The 14,463-nt window shown below is 38.3% G+C and overlaps 1 protein-coding gene across 2 annotated transcripts in view; it reads right to left on the reverse strand.

Moving 5' to 3' along the window:
* The window catches only part of LOC133619211 (ELKS/RAB6-interacting/CAST family member 2), a 432,577-nt gene that overhangs the window by 130,802 nt on the left and 287,312 nt on the right, over positions 1-14,463 (reverse strand). For both annotated transcript variants that reach the window (XM_061980157.1, XM_061980149.1), the window contains one exon: positions 2,767-2,914. In XM_061980157.1, the coding sequence (XP_061836141.1) occupies positions 2,767-2,914 (148 nt within the window). The remainder of the gene's footprint in view (positions 1-2,766; positions 2,915-14,463) is intronic.

Genomic DNA, 14,463 nt, shown 5'->3' on the forward strand with positions numbered 1-14,463 from the left:
AGCACTCTTCAACATAGTCTTTGAGTACCTCCAGATTTTGATATTTTATTATCTTGTTCGCTTATTTTTGCCTAAGTTGAATTTTGGCGGATGTTTGAATGAATTAGAATTGTTTGACTGTTTTGTGCCGGGTCATGTACGCTCTTGCGAGGCTACAGCATCACTGATGTACCTCGTCTCAATTAGTGGATTTAAGTACCATGCTTTAAGAGTCCTGGTGCTAGCTAAGCATTGCCTGGTGAACAAATGCACTTAGCTGTAATATTTTCAAAGGATTTAGATAAATGTGCGCCGCATGACTTTTTCAGAACCACCGCATGAATAATCGCTCATCTCTCTCATTTTTCTGCCTTCTTAATTCCAGGTCATATCATTGCAATAACCAGCTATCACATAATCAGGGGTAACCAAAGCCTATGGTTACCCTGAAGGAAAACATGATGCATCCAATGGCAATAAAAAGATAATAAGATTTCCCTGAAATCCCTTTAAGAGAAACAGTGCCTGGGAACTGTTTACGAGGCACAGACAGCATAGGTGCACATTTACCACTGCATCCGTTTGAGTACAAATGTTTCCCTGAAGCCACTCTGATTCAGCACATATTACTCGCAGACTCCCTGCTGTTGAAACATCCATTTTGTGAGTTTTCATTTTGGTTCAGTCACTCATGTGGTCTGACAATCTCCTAATTTACCACATACTGTGTCTCATTCGGCATTAGGTTGTGTCAGCAAAAATGATCATAAATGTTCAATAGGTGAATAGGTAAGTAACATCTGTTTGAGCAGAAGATATCAGATAGAACGTTCTGCTGCTGACTCACTCACAGTTCAAACATGGTTGCCATATTAACTTATATGATTATTTGCTCGTATATACAAACCCTGTTTCCATATGAGTTGGGAAATTGTGTTAGATGTAAATATAAACGGAATACAATGATTTGCAAATCATCTTCAACCCATATTCAGTTGAATATGCTACAAAGACAACTTTTTTTTTTTTTGCAAATAATCATTAACTTTAGAATTTGATGCCAGCAACACGTGACAAAGAAGTTGGGAAAGGTGGCAATAAATACTGATAAAGTTGAGGAATGCTCATCAAACACTTATTTGGAACATCCCACAAGTGAACAGGCAAATTGGGAACAGGCGGGTGCCATGATTGGGTATAAAAGTAGATTCCATGAAATGCTCAGTCATTCACAAACAAGGATGGGGCGAGGGTCACCACTTTGTCAACAAATGCGTGAACAAATTGTTGAACGGTTTAAGAAAAACCTTTCTCAACCAGCTATTGCAAGGAATTTAGGGATTTCACCATCTACGGTCCGTAATATCATCAAAGGGTTCAGAGAATCTGGAGAAATCACTGCACGTAAGCAGTGACCTTCGATCCCTCAGGCTGTACTGCATCAACAAGCGACATCAGTGTGTAAAGGATATCACCACATGGGGTCAGGAACACTTCAGAAACCCACTGTCAGGAACTACAGTTGGTCGCTACATCTGTAAGTGCAAGTTAAAACTCTCCTATGCAAGGCGAAAACCATTTATCAACAACACCCAGAAACGCCGTTGGCCTTGCTGGGCCTGAGCTCATCTAAGATGGACTGATACAAAGTGGAAAAGTGTTCTGTGGTCTGACGAGTCCACATTTCAAATTGTTTTTGGAAACTGTGGACGTCGTGTCCTCCGGACCAAAGAGGAAAAGAACCATCCGGATTGTTATAGGCGCAAAGTTGAAAAGCCAGCATCTGTGATGGTATGGGGGTGTATTAGTACCCAAGACATGGGTAACTTACTTATCTGTGAAGGCGCCATTAATGCTGAAAGGTACATACAGGTTTTGGAGCAACATATGATGCCATCCAAGCAACGTTACCATGCTTGGTTGCTTATTTCAGCAAGACAATGCCAAGCCACGTGTTACATCAACGTGGCTTCATAGTAAAAGAGTGCGGGTACTAGACTGGCCTGCCTGTAGTCCAGACCTGTCTCCCATTGAAAATGTGTGGCGCATTATGAAGCCTAAAATACCACAACGGAGACCCCCGGACTGTTCAACAACTTAAGCTGTACATCAAGCAAGAATGGGAAATAATTCCACCTGAGAAGCTTAAAAAATGTGTCTCCTCAGTTCCCAAATGTTTACTGAGTGTTGTTAAAAGGAAAGGCCATGTAACACAGTGGTGAACATGCCCTTTCCCATCTACTTTGGCACATGTTGCAGCCATGAAATTGTAAGTTAACTATTATTTGCAAAAAAAAAAAAAGTTTATGAGTTTGAACATCAAATATGTTGTCTTTGTAGTGCATTCAATTGAATATGGGTTGAAAAGGATTTGCAAATCATTGTATTCCGTTTATATTTACATCTAACACAATTTCCCAACTCATATGGAAACGGGGTTTGTAGAACTACGGTTCCTGGTTTCACTGTATGATGAATGAGCACAACAAATGTGGTTTTAGGTGGAGTATTCTATTGTGTTTATTACAAGAAATTATGAACTTCTGTCTGTTCTTGGTTTGGAAGTACAACATTTGCCCATGAGTCTGCTTTAATGCAGGCAAGGCTCAGCAACTTGCAGCAGGTTTGAATTTGTTGCCACGCTTTGATTTACAGAGCCACAATATGTTCTAAATTGTAACCACAAGGCGAGGCTCCACATTATTCATATGCCAGTCATCATTTTTGCTGCTTATCTGCTAAATTGGTTTTCGTCATAGCTTGGTGCAATGTGTGTGCTGCATGTACCTGCTGTTTGAGTTGGTGCATAAGGCGGTCTTTCTCTCGCTTTAGAGCCATCACTTCTTCCTGGGCTTTCTTTCGCTTGGAGGAAGACAGCTCCAGGAGGGCTATGTTAGCATCCTTCTCACTGATGGCTGCCAACAAAGCCTGCTGCCTGAGGGAGGGAGAGTCGATTCAATATTTGTATCTTGCGTTTGTAAATGTATACACAGTGCATTCGCATACACAGACATCCTTGTGCATAGTGTACAGTCAGACGTCACAGCAATAGATAGCAATAACATGAAAAAGATAAGGCTGTATGAATATTAAAACAAGCACACTAAAGTGGAAATAAATACAACAAAAATGACCACGAAGGGAAAAAATACACCTTTGAGGTGTGTAGTCAAATACTTCAGGTAAAAAAGGAGCACGTTTTTCCCTTAGAAGTAAAACATAAGGAGAACAAGGAGCGGATGCAATTAATCTGCAAATCAAAATAAAAAAATTGACTGTTTTTTATTAGCGTATTTCATTAAGTAACATCAATAGACATGTAACAAGTCCCTCAAAGTAAACACTTGTCAGACTGACTTTGCACTCCTCCCATAACTCGTTCCACAGAATGGACACAGTCATCTTTTTAAGAGGTCTGATAAATGCTCCACTAGTGGCACCTCAGTCTGACTCGAAGCCACGTAATGTCATGAAGTCTAGAGTAGCCTGAGGAAGAGATGACACGTATCCTGCGTCACTGCCGGTTCCCACTAACTGCAAACAAATACTTTAAGTGTCTTCAGGTGCAGAGGGAACATACCAACAAGCTTCCTCATGTACTCACAACCAGACATTCAAATATACACCAACAATCCAGGGGGGAAATTATTCCTGTAACAGATTGGTGATGACTATCTATGGGAACGAAATGGATGTTGTAAATCCAGTTGTGACCTAAACACATTGACGTGAACGGAAAAAGTACACTAATGGGAAGAAGTATTTACATACCTTGTCTAATACAGGAAATTAGTACGGACAAGAATTAGAGTTAGTCAACACTTCCACTATTCTTGGAAGAACTTTGATGAGTTTTGGAAATTGTTTGATTCACTGTTTTTCACACTGTACTTTCTCGCTGTGAGGTAGTAGTTCCTTCTACACCAAACAATTCACATTATGCATTTATGCAGGCAGTTTTTTTTTTTTTTTTGCAAAGTAGCAGTGTCAGGTTGGTTAATAAATCTCTTAATCAAATAGTCATTTAGTCTTGGATAAATCTATGTACCCTGAAAGCATAAAGAATAATAAGAGACAATGCTGAGAATTACCAATCATTGAGTCGATCCTAGCCGTCTTTTGCTTCAAACGCCATAAAGCTGTTGCTTGGACGTAATTAATAAACAGACATCAGCTGAGAATTGTGGCTGACGGGTTCAAATCCAAATCAAACATTATTTTTTCTTCTTTCTTTAATGCATTTACATGAAAACGTTCCATTTTGGATTTTCCTGCAATCCTAAACCCAACTAATAGTTACAAAGTATTTCTGCTAACAGACTAAAAAAAAACAAAAAACAAAAAAACATCTGTAGATGATGAAAACATAATCAGCAGCTTGTCAGTAAGGTAATGTGTGGGTTTGGCTGAGCAGAGTGGAAGAGGAAGAGAGAGGGCACATTCAAATTGCACATTGGGCTCAATTAAAAATTGACCTGCATTGAAGTGTTTTTATTTCATGATTCAAGTCCCTGCAGTAATAACTCAATTGCAAAAATAAACACTCTGAAAACCCAGAATAAAGTCTTGCTTGCTTGACTCCACATTTTGTGTTTTGAGTACAATTATCCTTGCACCGCATCTGGAATCTCCCATTCAAGACCAATAATAGGCTGCTGTGTGTCTGTGTGCGCTCACATACTCCCATTCGTACCTCTATTTATGTGCGCATGGATGTGTTCTGACACGTGGATCGGCATAGCAAATCACACCATTAATCACGCGGCAGGACCAGTGTGACACTTTTCGTCTCCACACACCTCCACTGTTATTTCTTTTAATGCTCACTGTATTTGGCACACACACAAACATGTGTACCTTCAGTGCACTTGCACCACAGCATGTGCTTTTAAATGCACCTGGTCAGCACCAGACCGGATTTAAATGTTGTGTCTGTGTCATTAAACCCGAACAGTTTGGAAATCTCTTTGATTTTTAGTTGGCCAATTTTGGCCTTACACAATATCAAACTAGTGAAATGAGACATTTGCAAAGCAAAAAGCAATTACAAAACAAACATATTTTAAATGTTTTACTTGAATGCGTGTCATTTATTTGCTCAATACTTGGTAACAATATTATCTAAAGTACTGTTGGGGTTTATTTTGAGTCTCTTTACTAATCTTTGCCCTGGCATATGCATTGGCCTGATCATAGACCACAATCTGGTTGAAGGGAAACTGAACGTTTGGGGAAATTTTGCTCATCATCCACAAACAATCCCTATGTGAGACAAGAACAAACATGTCTTTTTATTTTCTATGTGTTCTAAATAGTGAACAACTGCTGGTAAGAGGAGGTTAACAGGATTAAATAGTAATTCAGTGGCCTAGTGGTTAGAGTGTCCGCCCTGAGATCGGTAGGTTGTGAGTTCAAACCCCGGCCGAGTCATACCAAAGACTATAAAAAAATAGGACCCATTACCTCCCTGCTTGGCACTCAGCATCAAGGGTGGGAATTGGGGGTTAAATCACCAAAAATTATTCCCGGGCGCGGCACCGCTGCTGCCCACTGCTCCCCTCACCTCCCAGGGGGTGAACAAGGGGATGGGTCAAATGCAGAGGACAAATTTCGCCACACCTAGTGTGTGTGACAATCATTGGTACTTTAACTTTAACTTAATGGGAATAGGATCTATTCTTCCATCAATTTTGTATATACATTCTCTTAGTATGTACTGTATGTAATGTAATAACAAGCACATTCGTGATAACATTTAATACTTTTGAAAACTTTTTCAGCATTTTCAGTTTTCATTTTAGTCATTTAAAGTATTACTGGAACGTCTTTCCTGGGTGCACATAGCAATGAAAGCTACTCCTGTCAACAACAACAAGAGAACATTCTATGTTTGCTGCCACTAATCATGGCAGTCTTTATGAGAACCAACAACAACAACTACTTTTGGACATGTAAGCATACAGAACCGTAACTTTTTGAGCTTAAGTATACGGATACATTTAGAAGCTGAGCAGTAAAGAAGAGAGGGTGAAACATTAGGGAAGACGGGGACTGAAGTAGTCAGGGCTACAAAATATAAAACCCGGAAGACTGCACCTATTGTTACATGGTTGTAAGATGAGTGATGAGAGGCGACCAATTTCACTTCAAAACACACTCCGATGGAACTTCAGATAAAACTCCTCCAAACATATTGCTTGGTATTGTGGCCAAACAGCTCAATTTTTGTTTCATCTGACCACAGAACTTTCCTCCAGAAGGTCTTATTTTTGTCCATGTGATGTCAGATGAAACAAAAAATTGAGCTGTTTGGCCACAATACCCAGCAATATGTTTGGAGGAGAAAAGGTGAGGCCTTTAATCCCAGGAACACCAAACCTACTGTCAAGCATGGTGGTGGTAGTATTATGCTCTGGGCCTGTTTTGCTGCCAATGGAACTGGTGCTTTACATAGAGTAAATGCGACAATGAAAAATGAGTTTTACCTCCATATTCTTCAGGACAACCTAAAATTATCAGCCCGGAGGTTGGGTCTTGGGCGCAGTTGGGTGTTCCAACAAAACAATGACCCCAAACACATGTCAAAAGTGGTAAAAGAATGGCTAAATCAGGCTAGAATTAAGGTTTTAGAATGGCCTTCCCAAAGACCTGACTTAAACGTGTGGACAATGCTGAAGAAACAAGTCCATGTCAGAAAACCAGTAAATTTAGCTGAACTGCACCAATTTTGTCAAGACGAGTGATCAAAAATTAAACCAGAAGATTGCCAGAAGCTTGTGGATGGCTACCAAAAGCGCCTTATTGCAGTGAAGCTTGCCAAAGGACATGTAACCAAATATTAACATTGCTCTATGTATACTTCTGACCCAGCAGATTTGGTCACATTTTCAGTAGACCCATAATAAATTCATAAAAGAACCAAATTTCATGAATGTTTTTGGTGACCAACAAGTATGTGCTCCAATCACTCTATCATAAAAAAAATAAGAGTTTTAGAAATTATTGGAAACTTAAGACAGCCATGAGATTATGTTCTTTACAAGTGTATGTAAACTTTTGACCATGACTGTATACATATGGTAAATGGTAAATGGGTTATACTTGTATAGCGCTTTTCTACCTTTCTTAAGGAACTCAAAGCGCTTTGACACTATTTCCACATTCACCCACACACATTCACACACGGCGCTAACCAGGCCCATCAGAAGCAAGGGTGAAGTGTCTTGCTCAAGGACACAACGGACGTGCCTAGGATGGTAGAAGGTGGGGATTGAACCAGTAACCCTCAGATTGCTGGCACAGCCACTCTCCCAACTTCGCCACGCCGTCCCCTACATACATAGTATACTATACATATACAGTATATATATATATATATATATATATATATATATACGTTTTTATATATATATATATATATATATATATATATATATATATATATATATATGTGTATATATATGTGTATATAAGAGTTGTAGAAATTATTGGAAACTTAAGACAGCCATGACATTATGTTCTTTACAAGTGTATGTAAACTTTTGACCATGACAGTGTATATATATATATATATATATATATATATATATATATATATATATACACAGTATATATATATATATATATATATATATATATACACAGTATATATATATATATATATATATATATATATATATATATATATACATACACATATACATACACATATACTGTACATATATGTATAAGGCAGCACGGTGAAACAGGGGTTAGTGCGTGTGCCTCACAATACGAAGTTCCTGAGTTCGATCCCCGGGCTCGGGGTCTTTCTATGTGGAGTTTGCATGTTCTCCCCGTGACTGCGTGGATTCCCTCCGGGATACGTTGAGTGACAACACTAAATTGGCCCAAGTGTGTGAATGTGAGTGTGAATGTTGTCTGTCTGTTTTGGCCCTATGAAGAGGTGCCGACTTGTCCAGGGTGTGTCCAGCCTTCCGCCCGAATGCAGCTGGGATAGGCTCTAGCCACCCCGCGACCCCGAGAGGGACAAGCGGCAGAAAATGGATGGATGGATGGATATATACACTTTAAGGTTTTACTACTTACGTATAAAATACTACACGGTCTAGCTCCGTCCTATCTTGTCGATTGTATTGTACCATATGTACCGGCAAGAAATCTGCGTTCAAAGAACTCCGGCTTATTAGTGATTCCCAGAGCCCAAAAAAAGTCTGCGGGCTATAGAGCGTTTTCTATTCGGACTCCAGTACTATGGAATGCCCTCCCGGTAACAATTAGAGATGCTACCTCAGTAGAAGCATTTAAGTCCCATCTTAAAACTCATTTGTATACTCTAGCCTTTAAATAGACCCCCCTTTAGACCAGTTGATCTGCCGTTTCTTTTCTTTTCTCCTCTGCTCCCCTCTTCCTTGTGGAGGGGGGGGGCACAGGTCCGGTGGCCATGGATGAAGTGCTGGCTGTCCAGAGTCGGGACCCGGGGTGGACCGCTCGCCTGTGCATCGGCTGGGAACATCTCTGTGCTGCTGACCCGTCTCCGCTCGGGATGGTGTCCTGCTGGCCCCACTATGGACTGGACTCTTACTATTATGTTGGATCCACTATGGACTAGACTCTCACAATATTATGTCAGACCCACTCGACATTCATTGCATTCGGTCTCCCCCAGAGGGGGGGGGTTACCCACATATGCGGTCCTCTCCAAGGTTTCTCATAGTCATTCACATCGACGTCCCACTGGGGTGAGTTTTTCCTTGCCCTTATGTGGGCTTTGTACCGAGGATGTCGTTGTGGCTTGTGCAGCCCTTTGAGACACTTGTGATTTAGGGCTATATAAATAAACATTGATTGATTGATTGATTGATATATACATATATATATTTATTTTCTTGGTACGGTACCAAAATGTATTTCAATGCTTATATATACAGTATATATATATATATATATATATATATATATATATATATATATATATATATATATATATATATATATATATATATGTATTTATATATATATATATATATATATATGCACATACACAGTGTATATATATATATATATATATATATATATATATATATGTATATATATATATATATATATATATGCACATACACAGTGTATATATATATATGCACATACACAGTGTATATATATATATATATATATATATATATATATATGTCTTAATAAGGTTATCCAAAAAATAGTGCTCGATACCGTAGTAGAGCGCAATATATGTATGTGTGGGGAAAAAAAATCACATATATATATATATATATATATATATATATATATATATATATATATATATATATATGCACATACACAGTGTATATATATATATATATATGTATATATATATATATATATATATATATATATATATATATATATACATATATATATATATATACTTGTCCAGGGTGTACTCCGCCTTCCGCCCGATTGTAGCTGAGATAGGCTCCAGCGCCCCCCGCGACCCCAAAAGGGAATAAGCGGTAGCAAATGGATGGATATATATACATATACATAACAGCTTTATGTGCTGTATATGTTTGCTCCTACGCCCTAAAGGAGTGTCAGATTTAAACTCTCGAACTTAAGTTCACACCCAACTATTGCCATATACAGTATATAATCTCCATCTGTTTTATCTGCATGCAGGCACACATTAAGAATCGTATCTATGAAGATTAAATAAAATAGCTTTATAACAGCATCTCCATTGGGAGGACTTCTTTCCAAAACTAATCAACAATCTTGTCTTTGATACTGTACATGGCGACATTGGATGAAAAAAGTGAGGTAACAAAGGGTCACCTCACTTAGGTTAACAAAGTTTTGAAAGGCAAGTTTATCTTATCTGAGAACTAATCTGAAAAAGCCAAACAGAAATCTACCTTTTTGACCCCCACAGTGTCCCTTTATCAAAGATTGCTACACTCTCATTCATCAAAATGCCTTTGCCAAATCCGTCGCTTGTAACAAGTACATTTTTACCCGTTGCAGCTTGATTAATTTAGAAAGAAAACAATCATGATGTCATACTTTGTATGTTACAGCTTGCATGCAATACATCTGGACCTTGTAGAGATTGAAGCTGCAGCACGATCCTACGCTTGATATTTACGTAACACACTGTAATTATATTGTGTTATTAATTGAAGCACAGACTCTATGAGTCAGGATGTAAAAACCCCTAAATCAATAAATGCCTCCAGTTTGTAAATGAGCACAGAAAATCACGGTGGTGCATTCTGAGTGGTCCTGTAGGGTTCTGCTGAGTGATGTCTTCCTAAAACAATAAAAGAGCGTTGTTATGATTAGCCAGCCAATAAACTTTGGCTCTAAAGTCTTCAATCAATGGATGTATGTGCAGTAGCTGCATAGCATACGCCCTAGATGTAGTTTTGAATCAAATCTAATTAGAGTGACTATTTGGCCTCCAGTTCATAAGAGGGGTGCACCTTTTGGGGGGAATTTTGCTTATCATTCACAATTATTATGTCATGATCCGTGGTCCGGATCATGTTTTTGTGTTTTCTGTTAGTTTTGGACTCCTTTTGTTATTACTCGTGCACCTGTGAGTTTGTTTCGTCACCATGGTTACTTGATTTTCACCTGCCTTGCACGAGCACCTGTTGCTCATCAGAGACGCTATTTAAGCCTACCTTTGTTCGTCACTCATTCTGCCTTCGTTGTGTTTGCTCCATGCAATTGTCACGTGAGTTTTTGAGTTCCCTGTCTTTTGCCTATGCCAGGGGTCGGCAACCCGCGGCTCTAGAGCCGCATGCGGCTCTTTAGCCCTGGAGCTTTTTCAAAGATGTATGAAAAATGGAAAAAGATGAGGGGGAAAAATATATATTTTTTGTTTTAATATGGTTTCTGTAGGAGGCCAAACATGACACAAACCTCCCTAATTGTTATAAATCCCACTGTTTATATTAAACATGTTTCACTGATTCGAGTATTGGGCGAGCGCCGTTTTGTCCTACTAATTTTGGCGGTCCTTGAACACACCGTAGTTTGTTTACATGTATAACTTTCTCGGACTTTCTAGGACGTGTTTTATGCCACTTCTTTTTCTGTCTCATTTTGTCCACCAAACTTTTAACGTTGTGCATGAATGTACAAAGGTGAGTTTTGTTGATGTTATTGACTTGTGGGGAGTGCTAATCGGGCATATTTGGTCACTGCATGACTGCAAGCTAATCGATGCTAACATGCTATTTAGGCTAGCTATATGTACATATTGCATCAATATGCCTCGTTTGTAGGTATATTTGAGCTCAGTTAGTTTCCTTTAAGTCCTCTTGATTCAATTTATATCTCATGACGCGCTATCTGTATGTAATATGGCTTTTAATTTTTTTGCGGCTCCAGACAGATTTGTTTTTGTATTTTTGGTCCAATATGGCTCTTTCAACATTTTGGGTTGCCGACCCCTGGCCTATGCTAAGAAGTAGTGCCTTAGCTTCCCGTGCGCTAGGCACGCATCCCTGTTGTTTTGTTCATTGAATGATTTATGAGAAATAAATCACTTCCTACCTTTACGCTGTCGTCCGGAGCCGTTCTTGCGTTGGAAGAACAACCCCACAGCAAGCTGCGACCCCCATGTGACATATTATGGGAGACAACAACACACACTTTTTTTATTTCTTTTTTTAAGGATTTTACAGATAAAAAAACGCTTGCAAGATGTGGCTTTAAAGGGAGTCACCATTGTAGCTTTTAAAGCCCTCTAAAACAACTTCAAAACCCTCCATCAATGTTGTACATACACACTGTAAGTGTATGTAGTAACAGACACATTCATAACAATATGTAATAAGTACAATATTTAACGTATGTTGGTGAATTCAACATTACCAGAATTTATTTCCTGGGCACATTGAGTTCAGTGCCCATAGCAACGTATTTCCTACCTATTTTTTCTTCGGCAACAAACGTATGTTTGTTCTAATCATGGTAGAATTGGTAATTGACAACAAAGACGATTATTTTTTGACAAAAAGGATTCACAAACTTGTCTTTCTGAAGCAGAATATATGTAGGGTGAACTGCTGCAAAAGCTAAGCGATAACGAAGCGAGGGTGAAACGTTGGAGCAGACAGAAGCTGAGAGAGTCAGGATTGGCGGTGTTTGTGTCGAACTTGGAGCAAAGCTATGCCAACAGAAATGGAGTGATTCTGCTGCACTGAGTGGCAAACAATGGTATTATCGTGAAATGGATTTTTGTACCTGGCGAGGAGAATACTGCTCAAAAAAATTGCAACAAAACGAAAGACCAAATGCTTGTAGTAACAAACCCTGCAGTGGTCCAAACTTTTTTTCCTTTCACCCAAAATCAACTGGAAAAAACATCCCCGAACAGCAGGAACAAACGCACAACTGTCCACCGAGTAAGACACTATAATATTGATCGTGGTACATGCAGCACATCATGCTTGTAAGTAGGGAAGTCCGATAATATCGGCCTGCCGCTATTATCGGCCGATAAATGCGTTAAAATGTAATATCGGAAATTATCATTATCGTTTTATTTATTATCGGTATCGTTTTTTATTATTATCGGTATCGTTTTTTTTTATTTATATACCGGTATTTTTTTTATTTTTTTTATTAAATCAACATAAAAAACACAAGATACACTTACAATTAGTGCACCAACCCAAAAAACCTCCCTCCCACATTTACACTCATTCACACAAAAGGGTTGTTTCTTTCCGTTATTAATATTCTGGTTCCTACATTATATATCAATATATATCAATACAGTCTGCAAGGGATACAGTCCGTAAGCACACATGATTGTGCGTGCTGCTGGTCCACTAATAGTACTAACCTTTAACAATTAATTTGACTAATTGTCATTAATTACTAGTGTCTATGTAACTGTTTTCATATTGTTTTACTTTCTTTTTTATTTAAGAAAATGTTTTTAATTTATTTATCTTATTTTGTGAATTAAAAAAAAAAAGTACCTTATCTTCACCATACCTGGTTGTCCAAATTAGGCATAATAATGTGTTAATTCCACGACTGCATATATATCGGTTGATATTGGTATCGGTAATTAAAGAGTTGGACAATATCGGAATATCGGATATCGGCAAAAAACCATTATCGGACATCCCTACTTGTAAGTACAACTACATACACTGTCGAGCTAACTGTATACAAACATAACATTAAATGTGGAATAATACTTTACAGATAGTGTAATATGATTGTTCATGTTTTTCAGTCAGTATAGATTGGTGTCCTATCACATTGTGCATTACAAACTAAAAAGCAATTCAGCTTCTGCCGCGGAATCTAGCTTCCGGCTATGGCCGTAGCACTGTGAGTGTCTCTGTGAGCAAGGCGATGTGTAACTATGTTAGGAAAACAGTTCCTCGGTGTTTGCTCCTCCAATAACAATGTCGCTACAGCTAGGTTATTATACAGATTACGGAACGTAAATTAAGTGTTGTTGGTGGTTTTTGATGCATTTTTAGAGTGATTTTGAGGCAGAATTGATTGTTGCCATTAGCAGTATTGCAAGCCACCTACAACAAACCGATTACTACAAGTTAGATTGCAAGACTGATAACTTTTATGTTCACCTTAGCTTTCAGTTAAATCTTTTAATCTTTTAACGTCCGCATTGTTTTTATTATTATTGTCTGCATTTTAATTTTGCTTTTATTTTCTTTCATTTCACTTTGTTGTCTGTGAAGAACTTTGGGTCTGCTTGTGTATGAAAAGTGCTATACAAATAAAGTTGCTTTGCCTTGCCTTGCAAACAAAACAAAACAAAAACACATATGTGTTCTTGTCTCTCAGAAGGATTGTGAACAATAAGCAACATTCTAAAAAAAAGTGCAGTTCCACTTTAAAACACAAGTGTTATCTTAATTTCCTGTCGGGTGCTAATGTAAAGTTGCTCCCATGACAAGAGTGTGACTAGAGCAGTGGTTCTTAACCTTGTTGGAGGTACCGAACCCCACCAGTTTCATATGCGCATTCACCGAACCCTTCTTTAGTGAAAAAAATATATATATATTTTTTCAAATTCAAGACAAAGTTATATGTTTTTGGTAACACTTTAGTATGGGGAACATATTCGAAGTAACAAAGACTTAATTTAGAGTTATTTGGTTAGGGTTAGGGTGCCGAATAAGGCATTAATAAGTACTTAATAATGACTAGTTAAGAGCCAATATGTTACTAACTTGCATGTTAATAAGCAACTAATTAATGGTGAATATGTTCCCCATACTAAAGTGTTACCACGTTTTTTTTACTGGTGCACAAAATGAACCGTGCATGAACATCACCTTGTTCAAAGAACAAAACCAACACAGTGCATGAACTCACAACAAATTACACACCTGCAATTCAGTCTGACTTCTGCTGTTCCCATATCAGTAATACGCCGATAGGGAGAAGTTTTTATTTACACGATGAGTCGGGTGTGTCTTGACCTCCGCC

The sequence above is a fragment of the Nerophis lumbriciformis genome, linkage group LG01 (genome assembly GCF_033978685.3).
Source record: "Nerophis lumbriciformis linkage group LG01, RoL_Nlum_v2.1, whole genome shotgun sequence".
Lineage (NCBI taxonomy): Eukaryota > Metazoa > Chordata > Actinopteri > Syngnathiformes > Syngnathidae > Nerophis > Nerophis lumbriciformis.